Consider the following 24,815-nt stretch of genomic DNA (forward strand, 5'->3'; position numbering starts at 1 on the left):
CCCTGGACCTTTGGGTTAAGTGCTAACACATAGGCTGTTTGTTACCTTTACACCAATGCCTTCAACACTCTATAGAGAGTGAATCAAAGCACATAGCAATTTGTAACAACAAATTTGGAGTTGCCGTATGATGATTCCTTAATTTCCCTTGTCGATATGTGCTTTGGCTTTCGAGTTAGCGATGTCATGAAGCAGATACACAGCTTTTCAACTTTATATATTATATAGATAACAAATTTAAATATATCTTAGTTATCATGTGACCTATAGTAAATGTTACCATTTGAAACATGAAAATGTCACTTAATATCTATTAAATTCAGCTGCTATTGGGTAATTTATACACTGTTGTCTATTACCGTATTTCAATTAAATTTGGCGGTGAACTAAATTTGGTTAATTGGTGATTTGTCACTAAACCATCAATTTAAATTTCGTCAATATTATTTTCATACCTTGGGTCCAAGTTTTTGATAGCAGCAATGTTGTTGAAGTGAATTTTGACAACCCAAGTGTGACTCCATGGATACTAAATTACACTTTTAAATTAGCATGGTCCTATGCATACAAATGGGTGTGGCTTACAGACTAGACTAGAACTCGTACTCGATAAGTGGGCATGGCTCCACATAAGCTTGCACATATAGCAAAAGGCATGAATTCATGCGCAGCCATTGATGAATGAGAGGGGCTCTACGCATGCCTACAGACAGCAAATGGTCCTGATAAGTGGGCATGGCCCACGACTACAGAAGGACCTGGATATTCTTTAAAGTTGGTTAGATCTGGACCCAGTTCAATCATGAAAGCAACTAGGCCAGACTGATGCATGCAGTGACTGAATCCATAACATTTCAGCACAAAAAGAATTGTACCCCACAGCATGCATACTTCGTCCTTACACCACTTGTGTGTGCCGCCATTTTTTAGATGAGAGCATTTTGCAAAATTAAATTTTCACCAACAGCAATTTGATAGCAAATTGCCAAATATTAGTTTCACCAGTATTTGTTGTTATACGGTATTTACTTAAATTATTTAGACATAATTCCCAGACAGTATAATATATTTATTTGTTTGTTAAGACTTTAAGTAGTTTAATATGCTAATTTGTACATTACTAATACACTTGCAGGTATTATGAGTGTCTTACAAAGACTTCTTGACAGGGATAAAACAGTTACTTTAGATGATATAAGATCATGCAGTGAAGCAAAAGGTAAAATGATTATATGTCTGTATATAACTAAAAATGTAATACTAGCATGTTCACAAGTTAGTAATTTAAAAATGAAGTAGGGATTGAAGTGATAAAAAGTGATGGAACAAATTAATGTGGGAAAATCCTTACATTTGCAAGTCATAACATTTATTTTATTCAATGCTAAAGTAGGGATTTTCCTACAAATATGTGTTATAATACCATCATTCTTACCTCTCATTTTACTAGTTTTATCATCCAAATCCCTACTTCATTTATTTTTAATACACTAATTTGTTTAGTTTTTTTAATATAGATTTAGCTTGTCTAGAATATCTAATCAAAAACAGCCAATTTATAAAAAGGTGCAGCCACCTAAAAAGCCGTGGTGACAAAAGATCAGAAATTCAAGATGGCAGACAAGAAATGGCTGTGATGGTAGGTTAATGATAAAAATTTTAATAGCAACAATTCAGGTGAATTTAGAGCCGAATCCTAGTGAAACTTGGAGGAGGCAACACAAATTGTCTTTATTAATTTTTTACCATTAACCTACCTTACAGCCATTTCCTGGCTGCCACTTTGGATTTCACATCTTTTTTCAACATGGCCTTTTGGGGGCCGCACTTTTTTTTACAGCTTGGCAAGTTTTGATTAGATATCACTTCTTTTTGTATTTGTATACAGCAAAGCCGTCTTATGGCCAGCCATGAGGTTATTTTAATCTGTTATTTTTCTCTGTACTACACAGAAAGAAGAAAGACATTCAAAGCAGACTTTTTAATAGTAACTATATTTGATTTTATCAGTAATTATATAAATTTAGAATTATTACATGCCATTTCTTTTCTATAAGATAACTTGCTTGTAGCTGATCTCCACTGGATGACTTGAAATGTAAATGAACTCTCTACGTGGTGACGTAAAAAGCTGAACTCTCTATGTAATAATTTGTTTGTAGCTGAACCCTGACTTATGATTTCTCTGCAGGATGACTTGTTTAAATCAGAACTCTATACAGGGTGATTTCTATGTAGTTGAACTCTTTACAGGGTAATTTGTTTCTAGCTGAGGGTGACTTGATTGTAGCTGAACTCTGCACAAGTTAAAACTTACTTTTAGCTGAACTCACTACAGGGTGACTTGCAGTGTAGTTGAACCCAGTCTGTGCAGGGTCACTTGTTTCTAGCTGATCTCTCCTGCTTGTAGTTGAACTCTCTACAGGGTAATTTATTTGTAGCTGAATTCTCTGTAGGGTAATTTGTTTATAGCTGAACGTGCTACAGGGTAACTCGTTTCTAGCTAATCTCTCTTCAGCGTGACTTGAACTCTTTACAGGGTCTTTTGTTTGTAGCTGAACTCTCTATATACACTACAGGGTAGCTTTTTTTAGCTGATCTCTCTGCAGTGTGATTTGTTTGTAGCTGACCTTTCTACATGGTGATATTTTTGTTGCTGAACTCTCTACAAGGTGACATGTTTTTAGCTGAACTCTTTACAGGGTGACTTGTTTCTGGCTTATCTTTTTACATGGTGACTTATTTCTAGCTGATGTCGTAGTTGATCTTGCTACAGTGTGATTTGTTTGCAGCTGATCTCTCTACAGTGTGATTTTTGTGTAGCTGAATTCTCTGCAGATTTGATTTTGGGTGAACTCTGCAGGGTAATTTGTTTGTAGTTGAACTCTCTACAGAATGATTTGTTTGCAGCTGAAGTCTCTTATTCTAACTGATCTCTCTATACAGTGTGATTTTTTGTAGCTGATCTCTCTACAGGGTGACTTGTTTGTAGTTGAACTTACTACAGGATGACTTGTTTCCAGCTGATCTCTCTACACGGCGATTTGTTTGTAACCGAACTCTCTACATGATGACTTGGTTCTAGCTGATCTTTCTACAGGGTAACTTGTTTGTAGCTTATGTCTCGACCGTACCAGAAAGATAATGCAGCTGCGCATACATACCATAACTTTTGTCAAATATACTGCAAAAAAAATTATGCTTATATCAAATTTTTAGTACATTTCGTACAAAAAACATGGGTTTTTTAAAGTACAACTTTTCATAATGCCTTATAAACACATTGGAGTTTTACGCTTAACACAGATGAAGTTATCATTATCTTACCTTCAGTTTTTATTAGTTTCTTCAACACACTTTCATCACAGTTCCACTGGTAAGAGCGTGCTTTAATACACCATGATTGGGAATAACTCCCATACATTTCAACTCGATTGTCACGACAATTTAAAGTCATACATCAATAAATCTCCATTTTCACAGGTAGCATTATTTAGACCGTTATAATATAAGGTGCAATTTGTGACCCGGTATGCGAAAAGAGATCTTATAGCCTTTCAAATTGTCACGTTTGACTAATCATAACTCTTCATGTTTTCAATCTATCACCTTTATATTACACCAAGCCATAGTGCTATGTTAGGGGTATAAGTGGACCAAATTTCAGGGTGATACCACATTCACAAGTCAAGTTACAGGTTGCCAAGCACATGCAATTGAAAAGACTATAAGACCCCTCTTCACAGTCCAGGTCACATATGGTGTGGAATTTAATCCCATTGTGCCAAAATTCATTGTGAGTCAAGCATTTGTATCCATACATTTCAATGCACATATAGTATAGCTCATGGGTAACGTCGCATGTACACGCACGACACGCGTGAGGTACGCTCGAGTGACCCGCGTGGATACAGTAAGGCTACAGTAATGCTCCATGATAGTAAACTTTACTTGAGAGCATCACGCAAGACGAGATGACAGGACTCACCTATGGTGTTGGGAGGTGGCACTTGCTCAGTTCCGCCAGCTGTGAAGTCTCCTGTTGCAATGCCTGTGTTGTAGCTACCGAGTACTTGGTCACTTAGCTACTGACTGGCCTGTCACGTAGACTATTACAGTCCGTACTGTAGCTAGTAGCTACCGTAGATTTTTAATTTTTTTTTCAGAACCCCAGTTAGTGCATTTTTCAAATTCATATTTTCTTTTTCTAGATAGTCAAAAGAATGGTCAGCCGAAGTTTCAACTCTAGAAGCCAAGAAATTTCTAAGTTATAACGCTACAAAGTAGCAACATCAAAAAATCGATTTGTACAGTGACAATAAACTACAGGTGCTTAAGAAAACGATCATAATGTACGAGTGCAGTCCTCTACCAAGATGCAACTTGCACCATCAAATTCTCCATGAACAAGCAAATCCATTGCTGGGTAAGTTTTGTCTTCCAGGCCTTTTCTATGACCAGGGGTAACCGGCGAAAGCGAACGAACGTGAGAAAAAGTGATAGTGAACCGTTCGTCCAACACAAGGCAGACTAACGTTGATATCGTCTGTCTCCTTGGGAGTACTGACACGAAACAAAGATTTTGAAACTCCTCTTGCTTTGGGGATCACGATGCTACCAAAGTTTTTGGAGTTATCACTTTCCTTCAGTGTGAAACAAGCGTTTTAGAATTTACAGATTTTTATGATTCGTAAATATTCCACCCATTGCATTGTGCGGGCCGGCCAGCACGCGTTTATTGCATTCTACTGTAAAATTAGCTAGCTAGGCTTGCACGAACATACTGTATGAGACCGGTCACAAATGCTTACATGATTTAGGTGTTGTATGGAGTTACTAAACTTGGTGGCGAGTGTTCTCATGTGTGGCGAGTTTCTCGCGTGACTAGTGCATATCCACGCGATGTTCCACAGGTATTGTACAGTACATTGCAAAAGAATGATCCCGCGAGAAGAAATGAGCATTACTCGCATGTGTATACTCACGACGTTACCTGTGAGCTGTACTGTAAGTAAAATATACCAACTTTCCGAAGTACTACTTTTTTGGTACTATTGCCATGCTATTGGGTTTTGGCGGTCTGGGGTGTAGTAATACATTTTAAATCATGTTAAAAGGCAAATTATACTAGTAATTAATGGTCACAATTTCGTGTGCAAATGTTGCTTCATTTGACAAAACGTGTACAATTGTTTTGATATGGTTACCTTCAAGCCTCACAGAAAGCGTTCTGATAACATGGGACTTGACTATACAATAAGGTTCATGGATAAACTGATGGAGAAAAAGTAGATGAGTGTTTTCATCATGCTATCATTAAAGGCCATGGAACAACTTGAGGATATGGGAGACAAGCTGGACAAAACTGATCACAACTCTACTTTCATAGTAACCACTAAGATTGAAAGAAATTATTATAGTGGGATCTGGCAAGCTCAGATTAGAGTCAGATACAATATTGCTGATAAGATAATCAAGGTTAAAGAGGTAACCAAGGAAGAGGTACAAAGATATAAATCAAGATAGAACAATACTTTTATGGCTAGTCAAGTGTGAATCTTTAACTGCAAGCATAAATTAATTACAATTGAAAGCTAGCCAGTCACAGTTACATAAATATAGCACAGCACAAGTCTACTGCAGCAAGATAGCATAGCATCAGTGGCAGATCACACCACCAAGTTGTTAATTTCAGAAACTATAGTGTAGTGCAATGTTGACACCCAGTGCTCCAGCTCAGGAGACTAGTGTGGCAATGCCTCTTGCCAGAAGTTATTTCTACTGATAATTTTGGGACATCACCCTTGATTACAATTGCACAGCATGAGTTCAGTAATGATGTCAGTACCTGCTACCAAAAGTTCACACATCTCATCATTGGATCATTCCACACATCATAAATTGTTTGAGTATCAGCAGTTGAAAAAACACCAGTGCCCAACAGTTTTACTAGCCATCTTCCAAAGCTTTTCTTGCCGACTATCTCACGTGACCACTAAACTTGGCAGACATCCTCAGCTTGCCGTATGCAGCAATTTATGCCGATCCCTACATCATTCGGATACTGAAGTTCAAATACAGTATCGCAAGGCACAGTTGCAGGGAGATGCTGCCAGAGCAATTGACAGATTGCCATTTTTTTAGAATTGAACAACAAACATGTGATAATGTTCTGACTACATGAACTGGTTAATGCCCACATGTTGGCTCTGGTAAACATGACTTTTCAATTTAGCTACTTTGTGCATGTTGTATGACTCCACCTCATGGACTGTCATCACTAGGAAAGTTTGAGCAGTCATATGGAGATCTGTAAGCACCAATTGTTATGAACAGATTTAGACCCAACCTTGCTGGAGAATAATTATTTTAATTCCAGTGGTTACTTTCAGAATTAATGGCAGCACTCCATTAGGCTCCTTGTATGACTCATGAAGTATAGTTCCCAAGATTTCAACCACTGCTACCTTCTGAGTTGGAGAAAGAGAGAATAGAGATCACCCAGCAACTTATATCAACAAGAAGAAAGGAGCTCCAGTGTGTGTACTTGTTTGCTCTGCAAAGGACCACATTTCACACATTGTTGTGAAATTGTAACTATTTGTCAAAAATTAAATGTATGAGATTGTCAAGAGAGATAACTTGTGTCCACAAGGTGCATATTTCGATGTAAGAAATGCAAGAAGTATACCACATTGTGCGACAACAGTGAACCATCATCAAGGTGACTGACAGTATACCAACAACTCCTTCAGCAGATCCTATGGGACTCCTCACACCAACTTCAACTTGCTCCACACCACAGTCGGTAACCATCTGTTTAGTAACTCAAAACTGCAGTAGCTCCTATCATTGCTATGGTAACAGCAAGACTGATAAAAATTATTCTCTTCAATAATCGTGCTCACTGTTTCTTCATATCCATGGAAACTGTCAAAGAATTGGGCTTGTCACCCACCTCCACTAAAGACATTTCCTTGACATCATTCCAGAACACACCAGAAGCAGGGTATTACAACAGTAGAGATGGATACCATCACTGGAGAAATGATTCCCGTCCCAGCACTTATCATGCTAATGAATGCTACACCCATCCAGATATTTCTGTCAGCACTATGCCACATTACAACTGTTAAAGTTAGCTCATCCAGTTACCGCTAAATTGTTATAACACTGAAATTGACTATAATACTGGAAATTTGTACAAGACACCATTACCTGAGGAGATGATCCCACAGCTTAGGATTCAAACTTGGCTATCTCTTATCAGGGATATTGGCTTACCCACTCTTGCAGGCAGCCACTTTTATCTATTTTAGATGGCGTCTACAGTAGTGCCTGAAGAGCCTGATGTGAGAAGTTCTGGGCTACTGAATCTGTCAGTACATGTACAGATACCAACAAATAGTCTGTAGATTCAACTTTTACTTATCAACAATCGTCAATCACACAAGCACCTGAGAGCATGTGTATTGCAAGATTTCCATGGAAAGCAGAGAGACCCTTGTTACCCTCAGACATCAACCTCAGTAAGAAAGGACAACTATGTTACTGCAAATTTTAAGCAAATACCAAATCTCTTACGAAAATGTTATCAAGGATCAAGAGAAATTGAAAGAGTCAATGACCTTACCACTAACAACATCCATTATCTACCTCATGGTGCAGTCAAGAAAGACTCTGTCACAACACCCATATGAATTATCGATGGCTGTATAGCTGTCTATCGATGGCTGTATAGCTGTCTATCGATGGCTGTATAGCTGTCACGGGAATGGCAACTGATTCAGTTTCAATGATTGTATGATAACTGTACCTCCATTTCTAGACAACTTGTGCTCCATACTGCTACATTTTCATTGCCATGCATTTGCTCTTCAACAGAGTAGGAAAGGTATTCCTTCACATAAAACTGCATCCAGATTACAGAAATTTCACCAAACTTTTATGGACATCTAGACAAGAGAATTTTTGGTTGTGTTTTCGTCATCTTTGAGTTCCACCATTTTCCCCAGCTCACTCATAATTGATTCTATTATTTTCGTGCACAAAATAATATTGTCCATGATTTAATAAATATTGTTTAATGTGAATATCACCGATATCAATAAATGTTACTGTCTCAGCAAAAACCTGTCTAGTTCGCACAATTTAAAAAATATTGATTCACTCACCATTATTTGCAGTGTCCAAGGAATGGATCACCAAAGTTTCAGCCTTCTGTGGTGTGTAGTTTATGAATTACAGAGCTCAAAAGTAGGAAGAACAAGGAAATCGATTTGTACAGTGACTATACTAAAAATTAACAACAAGACTTGCATTCGCAGTCATAACTTCCGTTTGGATTAGTCTACAAAGTTGGAATTTGGTTTACAATGTTCACCATGGATTGGCAGATCAACCAACATATAGTTTTAGCCTTGCAGTCACTTACGCATAGGCATATGAAGGTGGTTTGTTAGAAGAAACAACGATGATCTTGCTTACGTTTACCGCATCATAAACAAACACACGTGACACCCATACTGTTGAAACTACAAAAACAATACAAAGATTTTCGAACTCTCCATGAGCAAATGAAGAAGATGGTAATTGGTTTAAGTCTTCCTTCTTCGAGTATTGGCCCGATAAAAACTTGCGTATTTTTTCTTTTAGCATGCATACTTTTACGAATTATTTTTAAATTACAAGTTTCTCAATACACCTGCTTGTGCAAACTAAGCTCCACCTTAAAAGCTGGAGGCAATCCTTTATTTGTTATACTCACAATAATCAATCTTGAGTTTTAATCATGTCAGGTATGCATCAGTTGCTTCATCGTCTTGTTGCAGGGTCCAAAACCCATATCTTTCATAAAGAATGGTGAACAGAATTTGTCGAATGCCTCAAGAACCTTATCAAATTTCTTATCATCACCATCTGTGGCCCATGGGAGAGTTTTAAACACTTCTCTTGCTTCTCTGCTAGCATCTGATAACATTATACCAATTTTTACCATGTCAGACTACAATTCCATTCCAACGAGAAGCCATTGTACTGTAACTGTTCTTTAAAGTCGCACTAGTTCTTGGCATTATTGCCGGTAAACAAAAGCGGATCAGGCGGTTTACAAATGCATGTTAATTCTGAGCACACTTCTGACACCATGTGATATCTTTATTATTCTTAAATATTTATACACGCTGATTACATGACATGATATTACATCATCAATATGCTGCATACTGGACTTATGCAATCAAGAATCCAACCATTACAAACAAAGTCACTCACGCGGATGCTGTACAAAGTAAACTCCCGGATATCTAATCTAAACACTAAAAGGCATTTACTAACCTGGCCACTCTTGGTCCAATTCCTTCCAAATACCAAAGAATATTATGGTATTCTAGATGTTTATTCTAATTAAAGTAATTAGTTTAGGGTGAAATCCCATGGTCTTGGCTACCAGTGAATCTAACAATACATTACCCTACATTACACATTGGGTGAAACAAAGAATGAGTGGCAGAATTCGTGAAAAGGCAGTGATATGCACTGCAGCTAGAGCCATTAGAACAAGGTGGAGTAATCCTTAGAGGTATGTAAGCAATAAACAGGCTGTTTTTTGTGGGTACCACCACATAATGTTGGTGATGTTTTGAAAGTTCACAAATATCACTGTGGTTTTACACCATTTTATGCATTTATGTGATTTTGAGGGCATGGCCTTTTCAACAACAATGTATTACTAATATTCAAAACTTTTTAACATGAATCATCAGAATTTCTGCACAACGATAACCTCTTGTATGAGAAAAAGTTTGGCATGGTCAGATCAGAAGCTTATTCAAGATGCTTTTTTTTGTTTTGGCAACCCAAGGATGCCAGATGTCTTTGGATGAAGGCGATTGTGAGAGTGAGGCTGATGGTGAAGCAGGGAAGGCAGATCCTTTAGAACCTGTACTCAGGTGGGGTGAGAGATTTAAGTTTCCACTCCTATCTGCTGGAGTAGATGCTGTACTATGATCTGCAATTGTACTCAACACAATTTATTTCTCTTGCCATACTGGATTATCTGGCTGTATGTTGAGGCTGTTTCACTGTCCTAATTTTTCCTGTTGGTCTGATGTGGTTCAATGTGTATAATTACCTAAGTTATGTTGTTGTATTTACCATAGGTGACTCCAGGATTTTTGGTGACTGGTTTCTGATCAGCAGCATAGCTAGGCATTTGGTAAAGACCAAAAAAAATTAACTGCCTGCTATTAGAATCATGGATAAAGTGCATAAAAATCACTACACTGCTTCTCTGAATACTGTGACTGCTTTGTTAGATTGATTGGCTTTAGAGTATCTCGATCTGAACATCTTGTACCTTTGCAAATCATTGCAAAATAATTATGCTTTTAACTGCTTGAATACACTTGGCCAGTTTCCAAAAACCTCAGAACCACCTCCCCTCCCTGTTTACTATGTTCATTTTGCTTTCAGTGTAGCTTTTATATTTTCTCTTTAGTTGTTTGTTTGCTTTACCAATTAGATTAAATGTGACCACAGGAGGCAAAGTTACTTATTATAATTTTTTAGTAATATTTCTGTAATGTTTCTGATTGGACCCTGTATAAGCTGTCTGCAGTTATAAGTAGTGCATATTGGAAGGGCCTTAAGCCTGTTTATCAGTAACTATATTATATAGCTTCTGCCATATATAACTGTTTCTGCTATATCAAGACTCACGGTAGTGAGTCGCATGGCCAAGTAAAGTAGCGCAAGCAACTACTGGGTTCCTATATAATATTACACACTTGTCTGTTATGCACCCAAAAATGCATTGGCTTTTAATAGCCACACAACACACTGTCTTGTGTACTGATATAGGCCTTCTACCTTGAAATTGTAAACCAGACAGTCAATTGTCTAAAGCCACCTTTGTATCCTATTCCAGAAAACATGTACTACTGAAAAAACTGCCTTGGTATCCTATTGCGAAAGACGTGTACCACTAAAAGTGCTCTCAGATTCAATTTCAGTCAGGTCCCACCAACCAATGCCCCTTCTCACATACATCTGTCAAAAGGCAAAAGGTGTGAAAGCATGGAAAATTTTATAGGATTCATTGTGAATGTGCAAAGCGCATGTACTTTTTTTCCTATTTATTTAACAACCAACTAGCTGTAACTCTAGGAAACTGGACCTAACACCTTTGATATGATTGACTTTGCCTTTTTCATATATTCTCAAATAGCATGCAATCATTGCATGATCCAAGCCATTTGGAAATTAACAAACAACAGAAACCATATGAACAGAAACCATATGAGTCTTGGGGAATGGCCACACAAGAAAATTATTAAATTTGAATTAAGTTCACTTTTTCATATGTGACCAGATTTACGAAAAGGGGTCTTCCACACACATCCAATTTACCAACTTTTACAATTCATAACTTCAGATTGGAAAGAGCTATTGACTTGAAAATTGGTCAGATGTGAGCACCAACATAGCTAAATAGATGGTGAAAATTGCAGGTCAATATATGTGACCGGATTTCACATAACAAGGCTTCCACACATACAAAATCAAACTTACGATTTTACCACAAATGGATTGCTGGTCTAATACACTATCATATTTCACACTGTACTTCCTTCAGCACTGACAAGTCTGGTTTCTGTAGCAGCTTTCTTCCGACCCTGTCAAAGCCACGAGTGTGAGATTGGCACCATTAAATGGCCATGGCTTTGTGATAATGGTGTGTAGTGAGCTATGACTTCACAGAGAGATCGCCAATAGTGTTCTCAGTCAATTTGGAGTAATTTGATGGCCATGGAGGGCCATGGAGAGCCCAAACTTGGCCTGTGGATTCCAATTGTCTTCTTACTTCATTTTATACCCGTATATTAAGACCACCGTCCACCCCCACCCTCCCACCCTATTACTACCACCTGTGATATTATTACCCGCTCGAAAAAAAGCTGCTCAAAACGGAAAATTTTGAGTATCAGAAATGTATACACCCACTCAGTGATAGCTAGTGAACAGATGAACAATTGGTACAAATTTTGTTTGCACAGCTGTAGGCACTGGAAAGTTATTACACAATGATTCCTTAAAATTGCCATATCTCCTAACAAAGCTTTGTGTGTCAAAGCCTTGTTTTGTCAAATTCAGTCACACATGAATGCATTATAGTGCATATAAAGTGTAACTTACCAATTGACGCTTGAAAACAGGGCCACGCTTTAATACCAACCCATAGAACACAGGGAATAGCAAGAGGCAGCCAAACAAGCAATCTGTATTGTTGTTAGATCATGTGATCTCACGTGATGCCTCTCATAATATTAAATGTGACCAGATTTCACATAACAAGGCTTCCACACACACAAAATCAAACTTACAATTTTACCACAAATGGATTGCTGGTCTAATACACTATCATATTTCACACTGTACTTCCTTCAGCACTGACAAGTCTGGTTTCTGTAGCAGCTTTCTTCCGACCCTGTCAAAGCCACGAGTGTGAGATTGGCACCATTAAATGGCCATGGCTTTGTGATAATGGTGTGTAGTGAGCTGGGACTTCACAGAGAGCTCGCCAATAGTGTTCTCAGTCAATTTGGAGTAATTTGAGGGCCATGGAGGGCCATGGAGAGCCCAAACTTGGCCTGTGGATTCCAATCGTCTTCTTACTTCATTTTATACCCGTATATTCCTCCCACCCTATTACTACCACCTGTGATATTATTACCCGCTCGAAAAAAGCTGCTCAAAACAGGGAAAATTTTGGGTATCAGAAATGTATACACCCACTCAGTGATAGCTAGTGAACAGATGAACAATTGGTGCAAATTTTGTTTGCACAGCTGTAGGCACTGGGAAGTTATTACACAATGATTCCTTAAAATCGCCATATCTCCTAACAAAGCTTTGTGCGTCGAAGCCTTGTTTTGTCAAATTCAGTCACATATTACTTGAAAACGTTGTTATGGTCTCCCATGATCACATAATTGGATGCGTGTGGAAGACCCCTTTTCGCAAATCCGGTCACATTTACTCCCAAATAGCATGCAATCATTGCATGATCTGAGCCACTTGGAAATTATATATCAGAAGGCTCCATCTCACATATCAATGATGTTATTTGTAACTCAAAACATGATGAAGCTGAGCGAGTGTATTACAACTGAGTAGACCAACACTAAAAATGCATGATAGTTCAGATTTCTTTACTTGATGAAGATAACACAACCCGGCCATAACAAGGGTCATGGGTAGGACGATAGTAGAACTTCCTGAATACTGACTCTGTGCTCCAGTCTGCAGCCTTCAGGATGTCACTGGTTGTCACTAACTGATGCACTCCTTGTTGAGTGAGCTGTGAAAATATTAACAACAATACCTGAAAGTTTTAGATGAAGTTTAAGACCTTAAACTAAGTTAATGTGGGTAGGGCTGCAGTTCAACAGTAATCCATCAGTTGAGTGAGTCAGTGTCGCTAATTGCAATTACATCACGTGCACACGTGTGTGCGCTTATTGGATTTATATGTGTGATAAGCAGCACCATGTGTCATAGCAGTGGAGTGAAGACAACTTGTAATCTGCCCACCCACCTCCCGTTTCACCAGCTTTACATCCTGTACTCTGAAATGCTATCGAATAGTATTTAACAGCATTACATGTGAGTCATGCCAAATACACAGGGTATATAGATACAGTGGGACCTTGATCATTCGAATGTTATTTGAACCCTTGATTATCCTAACAATATAAGTGATTGTTTTATTAGAATAATTTGGCATCGGGTGTAGTGTACGTTCTTTAGAGTAGTCTGGTATGTTGATGAATGGACTTTATCTGTCGGGGAAAGTTGGTGTTATGGAACCTCTATGAATATTGTGTTGTTTGAATTACATTGTGTAATATGTGTACTAAAGAGGTGTATGTATATATGGGTGCCACTCAAAGCTGGGTACAGTTTGAGTGCACTTGTGTACGAATATTGATCACAGTGTCCACACATTAATCACAGCGAATAAATGTATATTCTACATATAATAAAGTACCTTTCACAGTGATTTTTACTTTAGCTGTCTGTCTATTGTTTGCTGTTACTACAATAATGTGTGTGGTATGTCATCTGCTGTCATCATGGCATCCACCTTATGACAACGAAACAACCAATAGCTTCATACAAACAGACCAACAGCACTTTCCTTTGGTTAGACTTAAAGTTGATCACATGTTCCTTACCAATAGTAGATATGCAGCTCTGCACAGCAACATAGCTGTACATAGTTACAGCTACAAATTTATATACACATATATACGATGCCCGTAAGCAGGTACGAATGACATACTTTGATCATTATGGGTAGATAACGTTTGTGAATAATTGGCCTATTATGTATTGTGTGATGTTACTGTTCATTGCTTGCCACTATGGGCGTGTGTGTGTTTTTATGCATATGTGTATATTTTTTATCAATGGTAGAACTGCAGCTACATGACAACATAGTAACACAGATCTTGTATAGCTATATGTACCTGCAAATGATACATACAGAGTTATTGAATTGCTGTGTATATTACTTTCCGCCGATTGTTGTTTGCTGCTCCCAGCTTCTGCGTGCGGCACTACTATCAGTTTTTTTTTCAAAAAAGAAAAAAAGAAAAAAACTATTCAGCTGCAATGTGCTTGATACCGCACCTGTATGTATACAGGCACAAATATATATTAATGTCAATGCTACTGCTGCATGTGGCTGCTTGGTGCTGTTCTTTGTTTGCTGCCATGTTACCCAGATGTGTGTGTGTTGTGTGTGTGTGTGTGTGTGTGTGTGTGTGTGTGTGTGTGTGTGTGTGTGTGTGTGTGTGTGTGTGTTATTTGCTGCTATTACAGGATTTGCAATGAGAAAATGAAATACCTTTTTATACCTATGCAGCTGCATGGAAACCTAGCTGCAGTTATGCGTGTGTGTTATTTGCTGTTATTTGGGTCCTAGCCAGCATTATTTAAAGGTGGCCAAAAGCATCAAACATAATGCTAGTATAATGCCGTCAATATTTAAAATTTGATTATAAAGTGCAACGCTCACGCTTAAAAGAAAGCAAATAGTCACAGCCGGTATGTATTATTAGTGCATTTCATATTTTACAAAAAAACAAAAAAAACACAATATAATTTAATTAACATTGCTTGGTTAGTGCAGAAATAAGATCAAGATACTCTAATAGAACAGTCACTTACTCTAATACAGCAGTCAGGAAACACTAATAACTTACTCTAATAAAACAGTCAGTGCTCGTGCATAATCTTGATTTTGAATGCATAATTTTGAGCCTAGTGGGCTTGAATTTTGAGCATTGCTCTAAAGCATAATAGGTAAAATTGTGAGCTTACAGCTATTTCAAGTTTATCAATGAGAGAATAAAAGAACTTCTATACCTATGCAGCTGCATGGCAACCTATGCGTGTGTGTTATTTACTGCTATTGCAGGATTTACAATGAGAGAATAAAAGAACTTCTATGCCTATGCAGCTGCATGGCAACCTAGCTGCAAACAGTGTTCATATTTGTTTGCTAACCTGGCTCATTAAAAGATAATATTAATATAAAAATAAAAAGAAAAAAAGAAAAAAAGTGGATTGAGCGAACTTTACAAACCAAATTGTATACGTGAGTTCGCAGCTGCATGGCAACCTAGCTGCAAATTACATTCATAATTGTATGCTAACTTGGCCCATAGAATTGAACCTTACAAAGCAAATTGTATATAGTAGATAGGTCCGCAGCTGCATGGCAACCCAGCTGCAAATGGCTTGCATAATTGTGTGCTAACTTGGCCCATAGAATTGTGAATTGAACAAACTTTACAAAACAAATTGTATATAGTATGTAGGTCCGCAGCTGCATGGCAACATAGCTGCAAATGGCTGTGCACTTGTCTGACCCTTAGAATAATGTACAAACTAGCTACCAGCTACACAAAAAACAAAAATAAAATAAATAAAACTGTATGTAGCTGTGATATGTAGGGCCGCAGCTGCATGGTAACATAGCTGCATGAGGCGTGGCCGGTAGAGTAAAACAAGAATACAGTCATATGGTCATCCATGATGCTGTAGTAGGTCCGCAGCTGCATGGCAAGATAGCTGCAAACTCGTCCATTCCCTTGTAGAATGTGACAGTATGGGATAGCAATAGGGTCTTACTGCAACAATCCTCCTACTATCTATTTGTATATTTGCACTAGTAAATATGGACAGGTCATCCCCAAGCCATTAGGTTGGTGGGTAAATGAGACCAGTGTGGTACTTGGGTTTGTAATATTATACCAGTAGAAAAGGAGAAAGGACTATGCGAATACAGGAAGTGCTGCAGTGGGACTCTGGGAACCTGTATATTTACCAAACCCAACCACCATCCTAGGACGGGGATTGTATCCAAGAACCATTAGTCCTACTACCAACATTAACAATTCCTTTAACCATCGTACCATTGTACAGGATGCCAGTGGTTTGTGGGGTTTCACTATGGCCACAAAAAACTGATCAGATTCCATACTCAAGGAAGATGTTAAATGTCTCGTAACCATGTAAATCAGCCATGAAGTTGGCTACATCACTGAAATGGGATCGAGACCCCATGGAAGTGAGAGATATAGGTTCTGGAGGTTTTGTTTCTCTAGGATGAGAGTATTAGCTCTTTAGCTGCCTCTGAGCCAGTTTTTGCTCAGCAGGTCACAAATAAGCTGGCAATATAGAAATATGAATGATTACTACTCTATTAGACCACAGCGAGATGACTATTCTAATTTCATTGGCTACTTACAAATATCTAAATTCTGTAGATCCTTTGTTTATGTCTCATCCAGCAGACATCCAATGCCAATAAAATGGATCTACTACCCCAACTTGCCATATGACCTATCTCCAGCAAAAATTTGGACATTCCTTGAATTTCATTTTATTGTTTCTCTGTTATCTATAGCAACAAAGGAGAGGACAGCCAAAATTTCAGCTTTTTGTGATGAATAGTCTTGGAGTTATATCGCTAGACAGTTGGGACAGGAATAAACATGTTTTAGATAGCAACAATACAGCAAATATATTACAGGCACTTATTTAATCAACCATAACTCATGACTGAATCAAGCTATGTATGAAGACATGGTTTGGCATACTCCATTCATCATGAACTGGCACATCGACTAAGGTATAACATTTTGCCTGTACATCTCCATGTGGACAAAGAAGAAGGCCATTCCAATAATTAAATGATTATGATAAAGTTTATTTCTACTGCATGGTAAATAAACAACCATAACTCACATTCAATAATTATGTTGTACAAAAATGAAACAAAGATTTTCTTAGTCCCCATGAACAGGAAAATCTGGTGACGTATAGGTTTATTGATTTGAGCTTCTATAGTTTCAAAAGCAACTAAACTGTGCATACATTTTTTTATGTAGCATGCATATTTTTACCCAGTTTATTTCATAGCAAAATAGAATTTTGAAAGTAGCTGGTTTTTGCTCAGCGGGTCACGTTTGTTGAGTTTACATTTGAGTAAAAATGTATCACAAGCAAAGTACTATGGTTTAGCATATGCATTAATTTGCAGTCTAAGTGTTCACTGATGAAAATACAGTAAGTTTGGTGTATGATGCATCAGAGGATTCTCCTAAAGGACACTGTACATTGAACCTCCTTATCTACCAAACAGGCTCAATGCGCAAGGAAGTTGCTGTGGATAAACGTACAGCATTTCCAACAGGACTGCATAGCATGGCTGGCCCTTGGGGCACTAGGATCACTGAAACGTGCTGTTGTTGCACCTGAGACAGGACTCTGCACACCAAGCAACATGGAGGGTTCGCATACCCTTTGAATATCTCCCATTACTGGCTGAATGCATCTGTTGCCTCTGCCAGCTCCATCTGAAGTAGCGAGGTGGTTGAGTGGATAGGTGAGATGAAAACAGCTCCACCTGCACAAGTGGTCCCCATGCACTTCTTGTTGATCTGTTGGAACAACTTGGGCTAAAAGTTCCAGTCTGTCCTGTTTTCAGTGACCTGTACTTGGCATTTGCCACAACATTCACTACCCCTGGTATGTACTCAGCAGTCAGAGTGATGCCTTGGATAAAGCCTACATTCACAGGGCCTTGGCCAGATCCATCAGTTGGGGGACACTGTTCCCATGTTGTTGATATATGCTACAGCTATTAGTTGCCCAGTTGTAGTACCACTGACATTCCTGTGTGGTCCTTTAGGACTGTTTATACTGCTGAGGTTACAGCCAGTAATTCTATACAGTTGATGTACAACTCCCACTCTGGGGCCTCTGCCCTAGTGCTATTACAAACTGCTCCCCAACCCTGGAGCGAGGCATATGAGGTGATAATTATATTCGGTTTTATGCATAGCAGAGCTTTGCCATTCCATTGAGCAAGTTTCTCTTTCCACCAAGTTAACTCCTCTCTGGTTTGAGTTGTTAGTGACAGCATTGCATGATAGTTCTGGTTAGTATGACTCAGAGCCTTCTGTAGATCACCTTGTAGTGACCAGTAAAATAGAGGGGCAGGGAGAATAGCATGCAGCCTCCTTACCAATTGAGCCAACTGTCATGCAGTCACCTGTGACCTCTGTACTGACCTCCATCGGTATGTGATAGAGTTTCTCTCCCACCAGACTTAGCTGTAGGGAGGTAGAGTCTACCTTCAGGCAAAGAAACTGAATCTGCTGGGTTGCAGTAGTGACATACCTATCCCAGTGAGCAGGAACATCAGCACTTTTAGGTGACTTTCCACCTGAGCTGCTGTGTCTGCAATCATCAGAAAGTTATCTATATATATAAACTATCATTTGTACCCCATGGCACGAAGAAAGACTACTTCATCACTTTGGTGAATACCCATGGTGCAAACAATAGAGTGAATGGAAGACACAGACAGGTGTAAACTGATAATTTTCTTGTCCCACCATGAACCTTAGGTAAGGTTTGGTTTGTATGTATTAGAATTGTGAAGTAGGCATCCTTGAGGTCCACTTTCACCATCCAGTTGTTCACCCTTAGCAATTCCTCATGCCTTCCATTTGAAGTGCTGGGGTACCACCCATTTGCTCAATTTCTTGAGGTTGATTCATTTATCCCCTTCTCTTGGGAACTACTGTAGGTAGAGGGTTGACTGAAAGCCATTGTGATCTAAGGGATGTTGTGATAAGGTAATTGATCCCTTTCCTAGTAGTGTGTTCATCCCCACTTAAATCAGTGAGCTTTGCTTAGTGGAGGTTTAGCTTGTGTCCTTGAACTGGCAAACTTGTGAAAGGGCCCTGCACCCAGATTTGAACCCATCTTTCTTTTATCAGCACTTTCCAGTTGCTGTGAAGTAAATTGACCTCTTGGCCAGACAGAGAGACAGCTGTGCTGTGTGTGGCTTTTTGAAACTTATTGTACAGTACCGCTCAAATGTAATGTCATCTTGCAAAAGTGCGTGACTAAAAACGAGATAATTAAAGGGTGTGGCACTTTTTGCTTGCAAGCATTCATCCAGTTTCATTTGGGATGAATACTTGCAAGTGAAACAGGTACCATTGGTACTGTATAAGGTGCACAATTACATGTAACTGGATTTTTGAAAAATGGTCTGAATCGCATGTTAAGGCCTTTTCACACTATGCTCGAATCTGCATAAATCCAGATCCTACCATTTTACACTTGATCCGGATCAGACCCAATCCACTTCTAAATCCAGCTTAAGGCCAATCCACTTTGCAAGGTGAATTGGCTGGACCAATGCGCATTCACTTCCTGATAAACAGCGCTCCATATCATGTGATATTGGAATATTGATTCACGCAACACATGTGTTATGGTGACAGGTTTGAGCATGGATGCTACACGAGCCCTAATTGCTATCTGGGGAGAACAAAACATACAACCAAACCTCAATGGGGTTAGCAGGAACAATACAATCTTTGAGAAAATAGCAGGAGCTATGAAAGAAAGGGGATACAACTTTGATTACAAGCAGTGCCGCATGAAGGTGAAGAACCTAAAGGCTTAGTACAACAAGGTAAAAGACCCAGAGCTAACTCAGTATAGTGAAGCGTATTTCTCCTAGGTTAAGGATAATAATTGTCGGACTGGCAACAATAGGAAAACATGCCCATTCTTTGAGGAGCTAGATGCTATACTAGCTGTACGGGCAACATCTAACCCCACTGTAATAATAGAAAACACCTCAGGAAGCAGTGTTAGAGATCAAGAAAGTATGCCCTGTATTAAAACCACACCCAAGCATATCATATCTTCCGTGTGTACAGAACTCGATGACTCCAATCCACTGGAGAGTGGCTGTTCTTGAACATCGGCAGTTAGGCACCAGCCTATTATGCTTTTAATTTTGCCTATTATGTTATGCTGCAGTGCTCAAAATTTTTGCTTATTATGCTCATAATTATGCTCAACATTTCCCATGTTTGGATACTTTCTAATGGATAATGATAAACTTTGCTTATGAACAACTGGTTAAATGTAAAAGTGAACGCTCATTGTGCATTAAGAATTTGGCTGCATTGTAAACTATAATAATAGTCGTGTCAAATAGCTATACTCCACTGTGGCATCAACTGTTCTGTCTACCTTTTTCTGTGGCATGCATTTTTGCTTACAGTATGACATAACTATTCTGCCTATTATGCTAGCATTATGCTTGATGCTTTCAGGCACCTATTATGCTCATAATTATGCCAGCATAATAGGCTGGTGCCTATCGGTAGTGGTTGAGCTGGTAGAAAGATCAACTACTACAATTGATGATATGGCAGAAGCAACTGAAGAGACACCACCACCACCACTACAAAGCAAGGAGAAAGTCCAGAGTAAACAATCCATAGATGATCAAGGCATGTATTAAAATGCAATGAATAGCTGTGGAATAATTTTATGTAAGTGTGTGTGTGTGTAATAGATAAACGGTTAAAGTTTGAAAAGACATGAGGTTGGTTGTCACTTGTTTTTGCCGTAAAGTATACTTTATATTAGGCAAGAAGCGAAAGAGAGGAGATGCAGAAGACTTGATCTCAAAGATAGCTAAAATTGTCGAGGAAACAGAGAAGAAAGCTGAGGAACAAGAGAAGAGGTGGCTAGAGTCTGAAGGCAGAAGAGAGAAAGAGACGAGGGAACATGAAGACCATTATGCTCAGATGATGATGTCAATTTTTACTGGTTTTATGACTCAAATGAGTAGCATGATGATGTCTCAACCTCCAGACCCCATGTCATCTTTCCCACATGTTTATCCACACTACAATCATGCTGCAGGGAATCCTACATTTCCTGGCCAGGATTTTATGCCTAACTGCAGTAATGTACCCTTTACCAACCCAAGTAGTGTGGATAATGATCCAGAACTAGACTCCAATGCACAATCTGATTAATAGTATACTGTACAACTGTATAAATAGTTTGTCAAAACAACAAGTGTTCATGTTATCAATACAATTTTATGTCATGTGGTCTACTGGTGTGCATATACATATTGGGTCAATGCACTGCATATGTTGCTAGCATTTCCGCCAGCTACTGTTGCAACAGGTGGAGGAGCTGGTGTACTGTTGTCGGATGTATCAGTTCATTGGATCCAATCAGGTTGGCATACATCTCCTAATTGCTCATAGATATTGTGCAACACCACAGGAGGCCACTGCATTTGTGGTATGTTCTATGTCATAATTGTCCATCCTCTTCAACAAGTAATGCCATCTTCCCTTCAAATGTCCAAGAGCATTCTCCCCTACCATCCTGGCTCTGCTTTGACGATAGTTGAAGTGCCGTTCAGCTGCTGTTAAATGACCGGTATCAGGGTAAGGCTTCATCATCCAAGGCTTTAAAGGATAGGCAGGGTCACCTAGAATAAGTAGTGGTACATTCACACCATTAACAGTTCTTGTCCAGTTAGGGATAAGGGTACCAGAGGATGATTTGTTATAAATAAATGTTGAATTTGAGCACCCTTGCATCATGCACTTTTCCTGGCCAGCCAATATTTACATCTATGAATCGACTTTGTAAACTGTTTTTATCAGAATAGGATAGAAACCCTTGCGGCTGTAGTAATCTTGAGCCTTGATTCTGGTGGAATCTGCACATTCAGTGGTAGCAGATAATGTGAGATAGCACTAGTGGTTCTAAAAATGATAGTACACACTGTTGAAATACCTAGTCCATAAACTTCAATTGTTCTGTACTCAATATTTGTTGCAAAACGCCAGATAGTGACAGCTACCTGCATATCAACAGCAACAGGTAAATGATACTTTGTCACTGCCTTGCTTATGTGTGGTCTTAGATTGTCACACAGCACACCAAACGTAGCTTTACTCATTCGTAGGTTTTCATGCCACCATTCATCTCCAAATGCACCAGCTTTAGCTGCCTCCCAGTACACATGTGAATGTGGCTTACACCACACACTATGATCCAGATGACGTTTACTCCAGGCATCTACTAAATATGTCCTAATGTGTGTTGTATCCGAGGTAAATATGCATTAATTTAATGCATAGCAATACATACATGTATAATTTATTTTACAACATTAGGTTATGATACCAGTTATAAATGTACAACATCCAGTCTGTGAAGATTGAGCATGCCAATCTAAACAATGTTTCACTTATTATTATTATTATTATTATTATTATTATTGTTACTGAGCAGACAGCACAGCTGATATGCTCAGGAAAAAAAAAGCAATCATAAAATGAATTTAGCTATGTAGTTACAAAGATTACAGTTATTGAGTTCCATACAATGTTTGCAGTTCCGCTGAAAAAGAGTCAATATTGTTGCTCTCAATGATGGAAGATGGTAAGTTGTTCCAATCCTTAATTGATCTGGAGAAAAAGCTCTGTTGGTATGAATAGGTAGATGAATTTGGTAGAATAAAACGATGTGGGTGATATAGTCTAGTGGATCTTGTCATTGAAATAAAATGAGGAGGAATTGACAGTGAATAATCTTGATGTATAATTTTAAAAAGTGCTTGTAATCTGGATATTTTACGTCTCAGCTGAAGGCTTGGCCAAGAAAGATGCTGTAACATAACTTACCTTTGAAGCATCCTTCTTCTTTGTTGACAATACTTTCACTGAGCACGCAATCTTCGTTTCGCAGCTTTCAATCATCGTTAGAGATTAAGGCATTGTTGTTTCTCAGTTGAATCAGTGTCCAGACAAAGAGAACAGTAGTAACAGTTAGAAAATGAACAGGAGCCATTATTAACACTATTGCATAAGAAAATGTGATCAAATGTGATGCAGCACTATTAGCACAAAAAATAGTGCAAACGGGTGCAATTCATTTAAGGAATGGTGTACTGTGAAAAGGATTAAAGTGGATTCAATCCACTTATGTTGAAGCCATATGCAATTATGAATTCAATGTGCATTAAGTGTGAAAAGGCCTTTAGAAGTTTCATAATAAACGGTTTTAAAGATTTCAAATTGGAATAACTTGCCAATGATATGAAATTTACATAAGAGATGCATCAATCTATTACCTTTCAGACCACTTCCAGTACTTGTACTTGCTTATAGACTTTCCCGTCAAATAAGATAAAAATCTGAGCCGTTGGATAAGTGAAGCAGTATTACGAGTGCTCACAAACGGGCTGAGGGTGGTTGGGCAGAGTAGCAAGAGATAGACTTCAAAATGGAGGAAGACCATGAATGAAGTACAGACACGAGATTATGGGGCTGTGCCGGATTCTTTTTGGCTAATATGCAGCAATATCAACAGAAAAACCGTTTGGCTAACAATATCAAGTTATCCACCAGTAAACTACTGATTCTTGCCAAACCTGATTCTCATGTGCAATTTGAATCAGTTTTGTAAAATCTGCTTGCATATGGTTGACACATTCTTTTGTTGGTAAAAGAATGCGTGCATGAAGTTCCCTCAAACTCTTCATCTGGCAGAGGTGAGCAGCAGCCTTCTCTGGAAAAGCTGGTTCAAGCAGGTTTTTATTTCTGGGGAGAACAGCTCATCAGATTCTGTACCATAAGACACCAAATTCTTATTGTAGTCTTGAAGGATGCTCTGCCTCCATTTTGATGTACACCAGTGGGAGGCATTCCCCATGAAGGTGAAGCAGCTTTTACTTCACTCTCCACATCTTCAATGGCTAGCTGTTTGCTGCCATTGATTGTTTCTAATATCCCCGTGAGAGGCCCCACAGCATCCAAGAAGTTAACTTGGATGTCAGAGAAAGACCGTCATTGGCTTTAGTGTTCTTTGAGCATTCACCGGCAATCATCTTATCCAAGTGGGGAGAGATGGTAAATAGCATGTCCAGCACAATGAACTTGTACCAGAGTTTCTATTCTCCATTAGAGAGAAGGCCATCTTCAGGAATGCTTCAGTTGGTTTTAGCATTGGATCATGTCGTAACTGGCCTCTAATGATTTTTCAATGTGTTTTGTTCTTCCTCCTCCGATTCTAGCTCCATTCTCTTAGACCATGAGATTCTTGTGTAAAGGGAATCTTCAGAGTTTCCTGGCAGCAAGGCACTTTTTGTCAGTGGGGTACTGAGTACCTTGCCAGGATTGTCTTCCCTAGGCATCTTTGCAACCCTTTTGGGTTTTGGGTTTTTCAACCCTTTTTCTCCATTTGCAGGAGCAATTCCTGCATCAAGGCAAGTATAGAAGTATTGTCGGACATCACTAATCATGTAAAGTCACAAATCACTGAGATTGGCAAACAACAAACGACCAACAATAGGAAGCTAAAAAAAGTATGCCAAAAGTGTGAAAGCATGG

The 24,815-nt window shown here is 38.7% G+C and overlaps 1 protein-coding gene across 1 annotated transcript in view; it reads left to right on the forward strand.

The window, feature by feature from the left end:
- The window catches only part of LOC136243792 (uncharacterized), a 51,213-nt gene extending 29,747 nt beyond the window's left edge, over positions 1-21,466 (forward strand). The window contains exons 2-3 of the mRNA XM_066035404.1: positions 1,136-1,219; positions 21,040-21,466. Coding sequence (XP_065891476.1) covers positions 1,141-1,219; positions 21,040-21,434 — 474 coding nt within the window. The 5' untranslated portion in view covers positions 1,136-1,140 and the 3' untranslated portion in view covers positions 21,435-21,466. The remainder of the gene's footprint in view (positions 1-1,135; positions 1,220-21,039) is intronic.
- The last annotated feature ends 3,349 nt before the right edge of the window (positions 21,467-24,815 follow it).

The sequence above is a fragment of the Dysidea avara genome, chromosome 2 (genome assembly GCF_963678975.1).
Source record: "Dysidea avara chromosome 2, odDysAvar1.4, whole genome shotgun sequence".
NCBI lineage: Eukaryota > Metazoa > Porifera > Demospongiae > Dictyoceratida > Dysideidae > Dysidea > Dysidea avara.